The 12,476-nt window shown below is 37.7% G+C and overlaps 1 protein-coding gene across 1 annotated transcript; it reads right to left on the bottom strand.

Annotated features, from left to right (window-relative positions):
* Window positions 1-3,179: 3,179 nt before the first annotated feature.
* On the bottom strand, window positions 3,180-3,686 carry LOC113280461. Its single transcript, XM_026529081.1, has one exon. It carries the CDS (start codon window positions 3,684-3,686, stop codon window positions 3,180-3,182), a length of 507 nt encoding a protein of 168 aa, XP_026384866.1.
* Between the last annotated feature and the right edge of the window lie 8,790 nt (window positions 3,687-12,476).

Raw genomic sequence — 12,476 nt, 5'->3', positions numbered from 1 at the left:
GATATAGCTTTCTCAGGTTTGACGGATCAATGCTTCCAGGCAGAATGGGTGGCAATGCCCATAAGCCATATCAAAGGAAACTGCAGCGTTACCGTAGAAGCAGAACCAAACATGAAAACTAGTGTACACGGTAATAATGATAAAACTGACTACTGCAACAAGAAGACGAAGAAGAAGAAGAATTTAGGAATAACTAAAATGGTAAACTCAGGAACCTGTTGGGGTAATCTTGACATGGATATTATAGAGTTAATTGCAAGTTATCTGCATAATACAGTAGATTACTTACATTTCCGAGCTGTCTGTAAGGCACATCGATCGGTTGCTTTTATAGTGCCCAAGAGAACCACGCTAGAGATCTCACATACTACTACATCTTTATCTCCATGGCTGCTTTTGCATCAAAATTATAATGATTGTGATTACAGATTCATAAATCCAATGCATAATGATGAGACATATCTCATAAATATCTCTGAGGACTTATTGGATGCTACAATTCATTGTTCGAAAGGTGGCTGGCTATTAATGTCTAAATCATGCAAAAGAAACTTGCTATTATTTTTCAATCCGTTCACGAGAGATGTGATCAGACTTCCCGAGTTACCAGAACGTAGTTGCGACTTTGAAGTAACATCATTCTCTTCTATACCTACTTCTTCAGACTGTACCGTGTTTGCCATCGGAAGATCTTTCTATTCAGATAAGGTTGACACCTACTTCATCTCAAGGGGAGATGATTTTTGGAGCCACGATTACCATGAGGATACACAGGAGTTCAGTTTCGAGGAAGAGTACTTGAGATTTAATATGTGTCGAACTAATCCAGTTTTTCATGCTGGGTGTTTCTACTGCTTTGGCACGAGAGGAAATTTAGGAGTTTTTGAGATACAGAGCAGTGAACATTATTGGAAAGTTCTAGACGATCTTGTACCCGCCTGTACTCGCTACCGTCAGAGTTTCTTGGTGGAATGTGAAGGACAACTTCTATCTGTTTATGTAACACCTCTTAATAAGACGAGGGCGGTTCAGATCTTTAAGCTACATGCCTCAGCAAAAACTAAAGAGCTTACGTGGGTAGAAGTTGAAGATTTAGGGAAATTTATGTTGTTTGTTAGTCATACTTGTTGCATTGCAGCAATCGCGCCAGTTAGTCGCATGAAGAACAAGATATACTTCCCAAGATTACACAACAATCGGATTGTTTTCTTCTCGCTTGACATATGTAGGTATCAGACACTCTTCCTAAATGACAGTACTGATAAACACTCTTCTTCAAATGGTTTTTACAGCACCAAAAAACATTTATATTGTACTTGGATTGAACCCAACTGGTCAGGTACTCCTACCACAGGTTCAGAGCTTGTTTGGTAGTCTATCAGGAGCTTTTTTCCCTTTATTTTTGCATGTGTCATTATCTCAACATGTATGAATATGGTTCTAAGTTATAACTATATAAGAAATGCTTCTATGCATCTATCCTTGAGTTTTAAATGAAAAACAGTAATCCTTGAGAAAGTTAAAGAATTTGCTGAAGCTATCAAGTTGGTGATAAATATAAACTTTTTCAAGTAAAACATATCGCAAATGAGATGAATGCAACTTAGCCAGAGATTTGCCGAAACCTTACACCAATACTTGATTTTTTTAAACGGTCCAAGCCTATGCTGTTAAGATATGGAATCACTTCCTGCAAGGGCTCGACTGGTGCTTTGCCAAACCACATTCTCCTGTTCATGAAGTGGTTGTGGATGATTTTGAAGATTCAAGTCATGAGTAGGAGGAATACGAAACAGACAATGAAGAGACATGTACATGTGGAGAAGTTAAAACCCATTGATGAGGTTTCTCGCAGAAAACCATGGTCGAGAAAGCAGCGCATGAATAAACTTTTCCTTTTGGTACCGTGTTAGGTGTTCCTTATGGAGGGAAGGAGAAATTATTTTTTAATACTAAGGAGAAATTTTATTCATCAATAGTTAACCACATTGGTGGTGTCCATTTGTAACATTTCAGATGAAGTTACGACTATGTTTTCGGGCATACTTTGCTAAACTGTCTGTAGCATGCTCAATTTCTATCCACAAGGATATATATATAATAACATCGCAAGCAACAAAGCAGCTGAGTTTAGCTCTACTGGTTGTCATTTTCCCACGCTACCAAATACATATTTGGGACCTTTGATCGAGTTGACGACATTTGTGGCATCCATCTCCAAGAGAATGGGAGTAAGCTGCCACTGTTCCGCACGATATTGATAACTTGTTTTTTCACATTATTGTATCCGGCAATGCTGTTGTGCTGCTTTATATCTGGATAGTTGATCAGTTGCTTGTCGTATCCTAATAAAAAATTCTTCACAGGTGGGATTTCTGTCTATCCCGAGGTAGCGTGATTGAGCACCTTGATGTTCATAACGATATTGTTCACAAGCAGCTGAACAGTGATTGGTTACCGTGGTCAAATATGTCAATATAATTCTCAATGCAGACAGTTAAAGAATGACCTGTTATTAACCATTCGTATGCTTGGTAGAGTTGCAGGTACTTTGTGCTATTGATTGCATCTACTCATTTGTTCTATAAACTCTCCGGATACAATTTCTTGAAGGAGAAAATTTCTTGTTTTCTCTAATTCTATAAACTCTATGAACTTTCTTTTTCCTTTTCTTTTTTTTTTTGATCGGTAAATTAAAAAAATTATAGATGAAGGAATAAAGTACATGAATTATGTTCTCTAAACCAAGAAACCAACTAAAAAAAGAAAGGGCAAAAACAGAGATAACCCCCAAACACAAACCAAAGCTTGAAAGCTAAAGGTCGCAAGAGAAATACCAAAGAACAAAGACACGTCACACAGGAACACCCAACTAAACTCTATGAACTTTCAAGTTTAAAATATCTAACTTACTTTCACATCTCGAAACTTGCGACTCTCACAGTTTTTTTTTTGGAGAAGATAAAATTCATTCACTAGAGAGTGTTGAGCTAGCACTAAAAGAAACAACACACAGCTATTCAAACTGGACAACACAAAGCGAGTAAAGGGGAGTGTAAAACATGGAACAAAAAAACATTTCTCTACTACATGTTTGAAGCTAGTTACTACTTAAAAACCTCCCAACCGTGCATGAAACCCACAAACTTAAAATGCTTAAAGGATTCATGAACTCTCGCCTAACTGAATAAGGAATCCTTCACTTGAATGATAACCCTTTCTACTGTTTTTTCCTTGTTGCGGAAAACTCTATCGTTCCTTTCCTCCCAGATTTGCTGCCATATGGCGAAGGGCAAACAGAATTTAAGAAATTCCCTTGGTTCGGTCCTGAATTTCAACTGCCAAGACACAACGAAATCCATACATGAATCTGGCGGCCTCCATCTAATTTCCAACAAGTTTAAGAAATGATCCCACACTTTCTTTGCAAACTCACATTGAATAAAGATGTGTGAAATTGATTCGTGTTCTTGATGACACAGACAACAGCTAATGTTTGTGATTGCCATCCCTCTTCGACGTAGACGATTAATAGTTGGTAATCCATTCATTGCTGCATCCCAAACTAGAAATGACACTTTTGTTGGGATTGCTGAACTCCAAATGTAATTCAACGGCATTCTGCGTTGTCTTGCTGGAGCTTGAGCTTGAGCTTGTCCTCGTAACTGTTGTTGTCCATCAATCATTTCGTAACAAGAAGAAACTGAGAATTCTCCATTTTTACCCGGAGTTCATGACCTTGTATCTTCTTCTGTTCCTAAATTGCTAGGATCCCCAATAGTTTCAATGAGCGCAGCAACATCACTTATATTTTCTTCTCTGAAACCCGATTTAAAGCCTAAATCCCATGATGGAGTTTGCAACCCATTTTTGTTCATCATTATGTGTATCACTCTTCCTTTCTTGCTCGACTTTCTCCAAATTTTAGGATAGAGCTCCTTCAAGGGTTGTGCTGTTTTCCAACTATCTTCCCAAAAACGAACATTCTTACCACTCGATACAATTTGCTTAGTCCCACTTTCCAAAATTTTTGATTGCTTAAGAATATTTTTCCATAACCCACACCCTTGAGTCTGGTTTGTTTGTGGAGCAGTCCATGCCTCTGCATCACCTCCGCACTTCTCTTGGATGATTTTGCGCCATAAACTAGATTTCTCTTTTCCATATCTCCAAAGCCACTTAGTTAACAGGGCTTGGTTCATTAATCTTACAGATTTAACCCCTAAGCCACCTTCTTTTCTTGACCTGCACACCTTTCGCCATAAGACCCAATGCATCTTCTTTCCATTTTCAGAATCTCCCCAAAGAAAATTACGCATGATTTTTTCCAATGTATTTGCTACTGATGCTGGAATTGCAAATAAAGAGAGAGTATATTGGCACCGAGCTTAAAACACTCTTAAGAAGGATCAACCTCCCTCCTTTCGATAAGTATTGTCGGTTCCATGGCGCTAGCCTTTTCTTTAGCCTATCAATAACCGGATCCCAAATACTTATCCTTCTTGAAGAACTACCAAGTCCTAAATAAGTAATTGGAAGACTTCCAACTTCACACCCCAGTACGCGAGCACATTCTTCGCAATTACTGGCAGCATCTCATACTCCAATAACTGAAGACTTTTCCAAATTAATATTCAATCCAGTAATTTATTGCAGCTCAATTAGGATTTGCTTTAATGTCGTAAACTGTGCAGGATTTGCATCAAGAAACACAATCGTATCGTCTGCAAACTGAAAATGCGTTATTGGCGTTCCATTGCTCTTTACTTTGAAACCGCTTATTAACCCATTTCTTTCTGCCTTCTTCATAAGAGCTGAAAATACCTCTGCGACCATTAGAAATAAGAACTGCGAGAGGGGATCCCCTTGCCGAAAGCCTCTCGATCCCTTAAAGAAGCATGTTTCTGCCCCATTAACTATAACAGAGAACCGCGTATCTTCATAACAATTTTTCATCCACTTTACCCACCTCCAGCCAAACCCCATTTTCCGACCAATTATCTCAATAATTTTCCAATTGACATGATCATAGGCTTTTTCCATGTCTATTTTACAAATGATCCCTGGTTTCTTCTCTTTTATTCTCGAGTCTATACACTCGGACGCAATCAAGATGCCATCCAAAATTTGCCGTTCACGAAGAAATGCCCCTTGCTCCAGAGAAATGACCTTTGGAAGTACCACCTTCAGCCTATTTGCAAGAACCTTAGCTATTATCTTATAAACACCCTCGATTAAGCTTATCGGCCTGTAATCTTTTAACTGTGCTGCTTCAGTTCGCTTTGGTAGTAAAGAGATAAAAGTACACTTCATTCGCCAATCTAGTCGACCTTCATTGTTGAACTCATTAATCATCTCTAATTATACCCCAGCAAGTTTTAAAGAACTCATTTGTGTATCCGTTGGGTCATGGGGATTTGTCGAGACCAGTTGTGTTCATTGCTTCTAGGACTTCCTCCTCTAGTATATACCTCTCTAACCAACGTTTATCCTCACCCCGCTAATCTTTATGAATTCCAAATCATCCCCCTTTGGTTTCTATACATTTTCTTCTGCGTACAACTGCTCGTAATATTTCACTACTTCTTTTTTAGTTTGCACCGGATCTGTAACGTCTTCTCCATGAACCTGTAGCTTGAAGATGGTATTTTTCCTTCTCTTCCCATTCACAATTTTGTGAAACATTTTGGTATTTGTTTCACCATCTTTAACCCAGTTGGTCTTAGCCCGTTGCTTCAACTTTCTCTCCTTAACAGTGGCAAGTTTAGAGTATTCACTCCTTAATCTCAATCTCTCTGAAAATTCTTGTTCAGTAATATTATCTTCTTTTTTATGTATCACCTCGATGCCCAAACTGATGTCTTGCATTTCCTTTTCCAGATGACCATACTTATTTTTGCTCCAACACTTGATCAAAATTTTCAGCTCTTGTAGATTTTTTGAGAAAATGAAACTAGCAGATCCAGAAAAATTTATACTCTGCCATCAAACATTCAAATTCGCAAGAAAGTCTTCATCTTGCAACAAGAAATTCTCAAAGCGAAAAGGACAAGGACCCAACTTAATACCACCTCCTCTTAAACTGATCGGGTGATGGTCTGATAAATTTCTACGAAGTAAGTGCTGAGTCGCTTTAGGAAACTGATCTTCCCAGTTATCCGAAAAAATAAAGCGATCAATTCTAGTTAAAGTTGCCTCACCTCGCATGCTAGACCAAGTGTAGCAACCTCCTAACAGCGGCAAGTCGAATAGATTATGTCATGCTAGACCAAGTGTAGCAACCTCCTAACAGCGGCAAGTCGAATAGATTATGTCTTCGCATAAACGAATCGAATAACCTGATGTGCGTTGTAGTTTTATTATTCCTGTTTTTCTCAGCAGCAAAAAGAATACAATTAAAGTCTCCTCCCAAGCACCATGGAACATGCTGCCATCTTCTTCTTACTTCATCCAACTCTTGCCAAAAGTCTTTACTATGTTGTACTATTTCATCTGCTGGCCCATACACATTGGTTAGTATACATTCGAAACCATTTTGGACAAACACACATTTAATTGTCACCGAGTAATTTAGAATCAGTATATCATCAACTTTGATCTTGGTGTCATCCCACACTGTTAACATACCCCCTGCAGCACCCCTTGATGGTTGAGCAGCCCATTTGTGACTGTTGTTTCCCCACATTAAACGCACCATTTGATTAGTTACCACTTCTGTTTTAGTTTCTTGAACAAACAAGACAGTAGCTTGTTCTTCCTTCACCAATTGCTGAATTTCCCCTAAAATTCCTTCTCTTCCAGCTCCCCTAAGGTTCCACGATAATATGTTACAATCCATTTAATTTAACATACCCTCCAAGCCCTACAGAAATGCTACCTACGTTGACAAACTTAGTTGCTTCCATTTCTTGAACTGATTGTTTTTCTCAATTGCTTTATTTTGCTTTCTTCTAACCATCTCGTTAACCTTCCCATTCACTTCTTCGTCCCCATCTTCATTAATTTTGCCCACGCTCAACTCTTCGACTCTGTCTTCATTAACTATTCCCACATCCTCCTCTTCGTCCTCTCTGGAAAACCCAACACCTTTTCCACTAAAGATTTCACCTTCTTCATGGTCTTCATTTGTATCATTCACCCCTTGGACTCTTGAAATTTTATCAAGAACCGTAAGTAAATTGTCCCCTTTGACACTGTCTTCATTTTGCTTTCCACTTCTTCCTCCATTTCCCTCATCTATCATTAGCTCAGCTACCAAATCTGCTTCTCTAAAGACACTGGAAATAGGTTGATTGCCGAAAGAAGGAAATCCCAATGCCCAGTTCTCTTCCATACAGATTGGGTTGGCCTTGTCAAGATTATTAATAAAATAACCCAACATTCTTTTATGTCTTTTCCATCTAGCCTTCAGAATACCTTTGACCTTGGCTTTGCACACACGTCCCATATTCCAAACAAAATGTGTCTTGGACACATCATCTGTAACATTATCCTCGTGTAAACCCAGCTGGCGAAGTAATTGTTGATCAATGTCATCCATGAGAGACACATCAACATCATTGTTGGACTCATTGGATACATGCTTCCCTTTTTCCATGTGGTCAACTGTATTTGTAGGAGATCTAGTTACTCTATCCCTGTAATTACTGTTTGGTGTCGTACCAGCAATAGGTACTTCACTTTCACATCCTTCTATCCGTTGAGTAATAGGGAGAGCGTTCGTACCATCCTCAACCTCGTTGTATGCACTGTTGACTAGTCTCTTCTCTGACGCAGAGAGACCAGACCCTTCCGCATGGTGAGAATTTAATGCTCCTAGCTCCTTTTCAGCGACAGCGTCAGTCCTAATTGGCCCGTCAACCTCAGCATTAATTGTTTCATTTACCTCCATCGTCTTCTCCAAAGTCTCACCGGACAGATTTTTTCCCTGTAACACAGACAACAATGTGAATTGTTTTTAGATTTCACCATCATAATCCCAGACGTATTATGACAAAGAAATTCAATTGTTACCCAAAAACCTTCAAGGGACTAGGATTCAATCTTATTGGAGCAACCATACAGAGAAAACAACAAAAAACTTTACTCGAAGGTCACTTCAGCTGAAAAACCACAAGAAAGGAATGAAACTAAGATCCCATGCTCCCTGGAAATCTCGGCCCCAAGGGGAAGGAGCAACCACCACCACTTACTCCGTCCTTGGACGGCGAAGAAGTCAAGAGCTTAACCTCCCAGGAAATCCCGGCCCCAAGGGGAAGGAACACTTAAGAGTGTCCGTCCTTGGACGGCGGAGAAGTCAGGAGATTAAAGGGAAGAAGAGAAAAGAGTGAAAAACAACAAATGATCGGGAAAAAAACGCCGGAGTTTCCATAGATTCAGTTCTCAGAACAGTAGAGAGAACATGAGAGAGACTGATTACTTCTTTTCGGTGAATTCCGAAACATTAATGTTACCATATATCCATCTTAATTTCAATTATTAAGTTTAACGAATGGGGTTTTTGGTCTCTGAATGATTTTCAAAATGGTGGATCGTGTTACTGGTCTCTGGTTAGCCAAACTAATACAGTTATTGGACACAAACTAATAGATAATCATTGTAGTATTAATACGAATTCCTGCCTAGCTCACCATACACCTCCTGCATCTGCAGCATTAAGATAAATTCTTAAAGCCAAATCTGGAAAATACTCAGATACGCGCTCTTTAATGTTGACAAGAGACATATAGGAATTCAAGGTTCAAGCTTATACCCTACATTTCGAAAGTAAGTGCAAGCAGAAGTTAATTTTTGTGGACAACTCCATCAAATGTAGTTCTTATTTTATAATTCATTCGTCAACTAATTATTGTGTCATTCAGAAAAAATGTGTATGGATGTAAAATGTAGGACTCACGTGTGTTGATTGCGTTTATTCTTCAGGGGTCATGGATAGTAAAGCAAAGTGTTGGAAAGAAAGCTTGCCTAGTGGGTCAAGCGCTTGAAATCAATTACTTCCCAGGGGGAAGAATTACTTAGAGGTATCAGATACTGCATCTCCATAATCTTCTTGCAGTTCTGCAACAAATCTTAAGTTCTTATATGCGACTGTCTTCTGATCTGAATCTTCTGTTATAAAATTTCAGCTCGGGGTTGATATTGGATCGATCAAGATCTTGTTCTCAAATTAATCTCCCAATTCTCTTTCAGCGATCTGAAGGATCTTCTTCCTTCCAAGGAAAAGAGAAACGATGACAGAACCTTGTACCTCAAAAAGACGAGTAAGAAAAAGAGGCAACACGGAAGAAAAAAGCTGTGAAACGGATCTTAATAGGGCTTTAACGGAGTGGAAACATTTTGAAGATGTGGAAAAAATTGTTAAGCCCTATGTTTCTGAAGTGATTAACAAGACAGTATATGGTGGTTATGGAAGTGCAAGAGTAGTACTTGATGATTATAAAATCTTCAACTCTATTCGTACCAAATTGACAGAGGGAAAAGATAAGCTTCTTGTTGAAACCTATGCTGCTGAGGGTTTCTATCACAATGCACTGAAGAGAAAAGCCGAGATGCTTCGTAGCTTTTCTACCATGTTAACTGATGCAGCACTTCAGGATGAGCACGTACAATGGATCATTGATCAGCTAAAAGAAGATGTTCCGTATGAACTTTCTATGTTTGCCGTGGATTGTATAAGTTATTGGGATGAAATTGTGAACAAAGATGTTCAGCCTAAGAAGTATACAAAAGATGAGACGTCTCAAGTTTCTTGAGAAGATTCACCACAATGAGAGCGAATTCCAGGCTGATAACTTTGTTGAAAGGAAGAAAGAGTTTGAGGAGCTCAACTCTGAAATCTCTTCCACGGAAAAGCTTTTGGAGGAGCTATCTGAACGTTCCGCTAGTTATTATGAGACTTTGCGTAATGTTGGGGATGAATCAACCTTAGACCTGAGGAAGGAATTTGTTAAACTGCTACGTGATGATGAGGAGGATCTTGTAACGTCGTGGTTTGAGGAAACAAATATCATGGAGGGGCTAGTCCAGAAAGAGAAGGAACAAATGAAGAAGGCACGAGATGTTGACGCGAGTTGGTACCAGGCTACAGGGCTTCTTTCTTAAAACTATGTACATCTGGTTTATCTTGCACTCCATGTTGAATTCTTTCTGAATTCTTAAAAAAAAAAAACAATTTTTTCTCGTCTTTTCTTTTTGTTTTCTCTTCTTCTTTTTATTTAAGAATTATCATCAGAAAATCAAAGGGGAAAAAAGAATTCTTAACAAAATACTACAAGGTAAATCATCATCAACTCTTTTAATTAATTATTAATTCACTGATCATGATATTTCGATTAGTCTTTTCTTTTAACACAAAATTGGTTAAAAAGACCAGCAATTCCTACATTTAGATTTTGATACTGTTTAAATTGACAAAAATGTAAAAATAGCCAAGATATAAACAGTTTCATCCTACCCATTTTAAAATATTTTTTTATTTTTTAATTTACATCGGGATGTATCCCGTTTCATCTTTTCTATTTTTTAAGTTTAATTCAGGATGAATCCAGTTTCATCTTTATTATTTTTTTGGTGTCTTATTTAATTCATATTAATTTTTACTCGTCCATTTAGGCCATATTTTAAAAGTATTTGAACAAATGATCCGTTTTCCGTTCTTTTAAGGCATATTTTGATTAGTCCATTTACTTAGTTTTAGTGAAAACTAAATTTAGGGATGATTATAATGGTATTTTTTAGGAAATGATCATTCACATATTATTATGATTAGCTTAATATAAATTATACTATTAATCATACCCGGAGTCTAGAAAGAAAGCAATTGTCGAGAATCGAGATCTCGGAAAAGAAAATAAAAAGATGAAGACGGACAGTCCTATACCTGTATACCACCTGCAAGTGTGGAAAATGTCAAGAATCTTTCCTACCTATATGATTACAAGTTTACAACCATGAGCAGACTTCGAGATCCTCTCCTAAACTGGTTCCAATCTCATCCTTCACCTCCACACTTCCATCATTTCCGATTTCTTTCTTGGCTGGATATAACACAAGACCTTGCTTCTCAACTCGGAATTCCACGAGTTGTCTTCTCTCTATCTGGAGCTAAAAGTGTTGAAACGTTAAGCTATTGGGTCGTTCTTGAACAGAAACCTTCATATGATCGGATAGAAACGTCGCATTCAGGAATTGACCGGATCATTGGTACTCCGGCGCCAATCTGTTTCAACACTAGTGGACTGTGGAGCCCATCCTCTAACGGCTAATCCTCTGACAGCCGTTGAATTTTCGTACCATCTTCTATATACCTGACACGTGTCTACAGCATTCTTCGGTACAACTTGTCTGCCGAAACAACCACGCAGTGACACCACGAGAAAAATATCAACGGAATTGTGATAATGGACCTCCTTAATGGGCCCAGATCGTGAAAATGAACCGACGACCCATAGATATGTGTTGCCAAAATTGGTGAATGCCTTCCAACTCATGGAAAGAATTGCAAAACCATATCTTGTAGTCACCGGCCGGCTCACCGTTGCTTTTCTTGGGGAATCTGACGGTTATGCGTTCTCGATGGAAATAAAATAATACTCCCTCTGTTCTAAAATTTCTGTCCCCTATTCTATTTTCGTCTGTCCTAAAATTCTGTCCAGCTTCTGTTTATAGTCATATTTTTTAGTCAAACTCTCAAATATATCCTTAATTTTTATACTCACAAAATTATTTTTAAAATAACTAATTTAAGAAAATCTTAAATGAAATCTTTATAATAGGAAACAAATCTTTTTAATATCAATCCTATTTATCTTCATTCTATTTTTAACCAAAAACTATTTAAAAGGGATATATATATACATAAGAGAGGATTAAAAAAATTTATGACAAATTTAAAATTTCATGGTCAGTGTATATACGAAAAGGAAATAAACTAGATCTTCACTTTTCAATTTGTTTTCCCTCTCAAATGAATTTTTTTTGTTTTCCCTCTAAACTCGCCAGTGGTTTTGGTCTCTCAAGTGTCACGGCGGGAAACTAAACTCAGTTGGAGTGAATTTTTTTAAAAATTTATCTTATAATCAATGCATACAATTTTTTTTTTATCTTCTTTTATAACATATCTAAAAATAACAATATTACCAAACATGTATTTTTCTTACATGCTTCATATATTTATTTTTAATTTTAATAATAACGCATCATTTAATAGGGGTAATTTTGTATACTCCTTCGGTCTCCTTAAAATCTTGACTTAGTCAAAGCGGACTAAAATTTTAGGACGGAGAGAGTACTGGATTTTTGATAGACGCATTTATGTTTCTAATTTGTCCCAATTGTTTATATTGTTAGTGCTCGATTTTGTCCTTATTTGGTTATTTTATGTCTTTGTAGGTGTTTTTGGAGAAATAAGCTTTTGCGGCGAAATTGGCTAAAAAGTGGTTTTTGCGCTCGTGGGAGAAAATTACTATACGGACTCT

This window comes from Papaver somniferum, chromosome 5, assembly GCF_003573695.1.
Source record: "Papaver somniferum cultivar HN1 chromosome 5, ASM357369v1, whole genome shotgun sequence".
In the NCBI taxonomy this organism is placed as follows: domain Eukaryota; kingdom Viridiplantae; phylum Streptophyta; class Magnoliopsida; order Ranunculales; family Papaveraceae; genus Papaver; species Papaver somniferum.
This window is presented reverse-complemented; position numbering and strand designations above follow the sequence as displayed.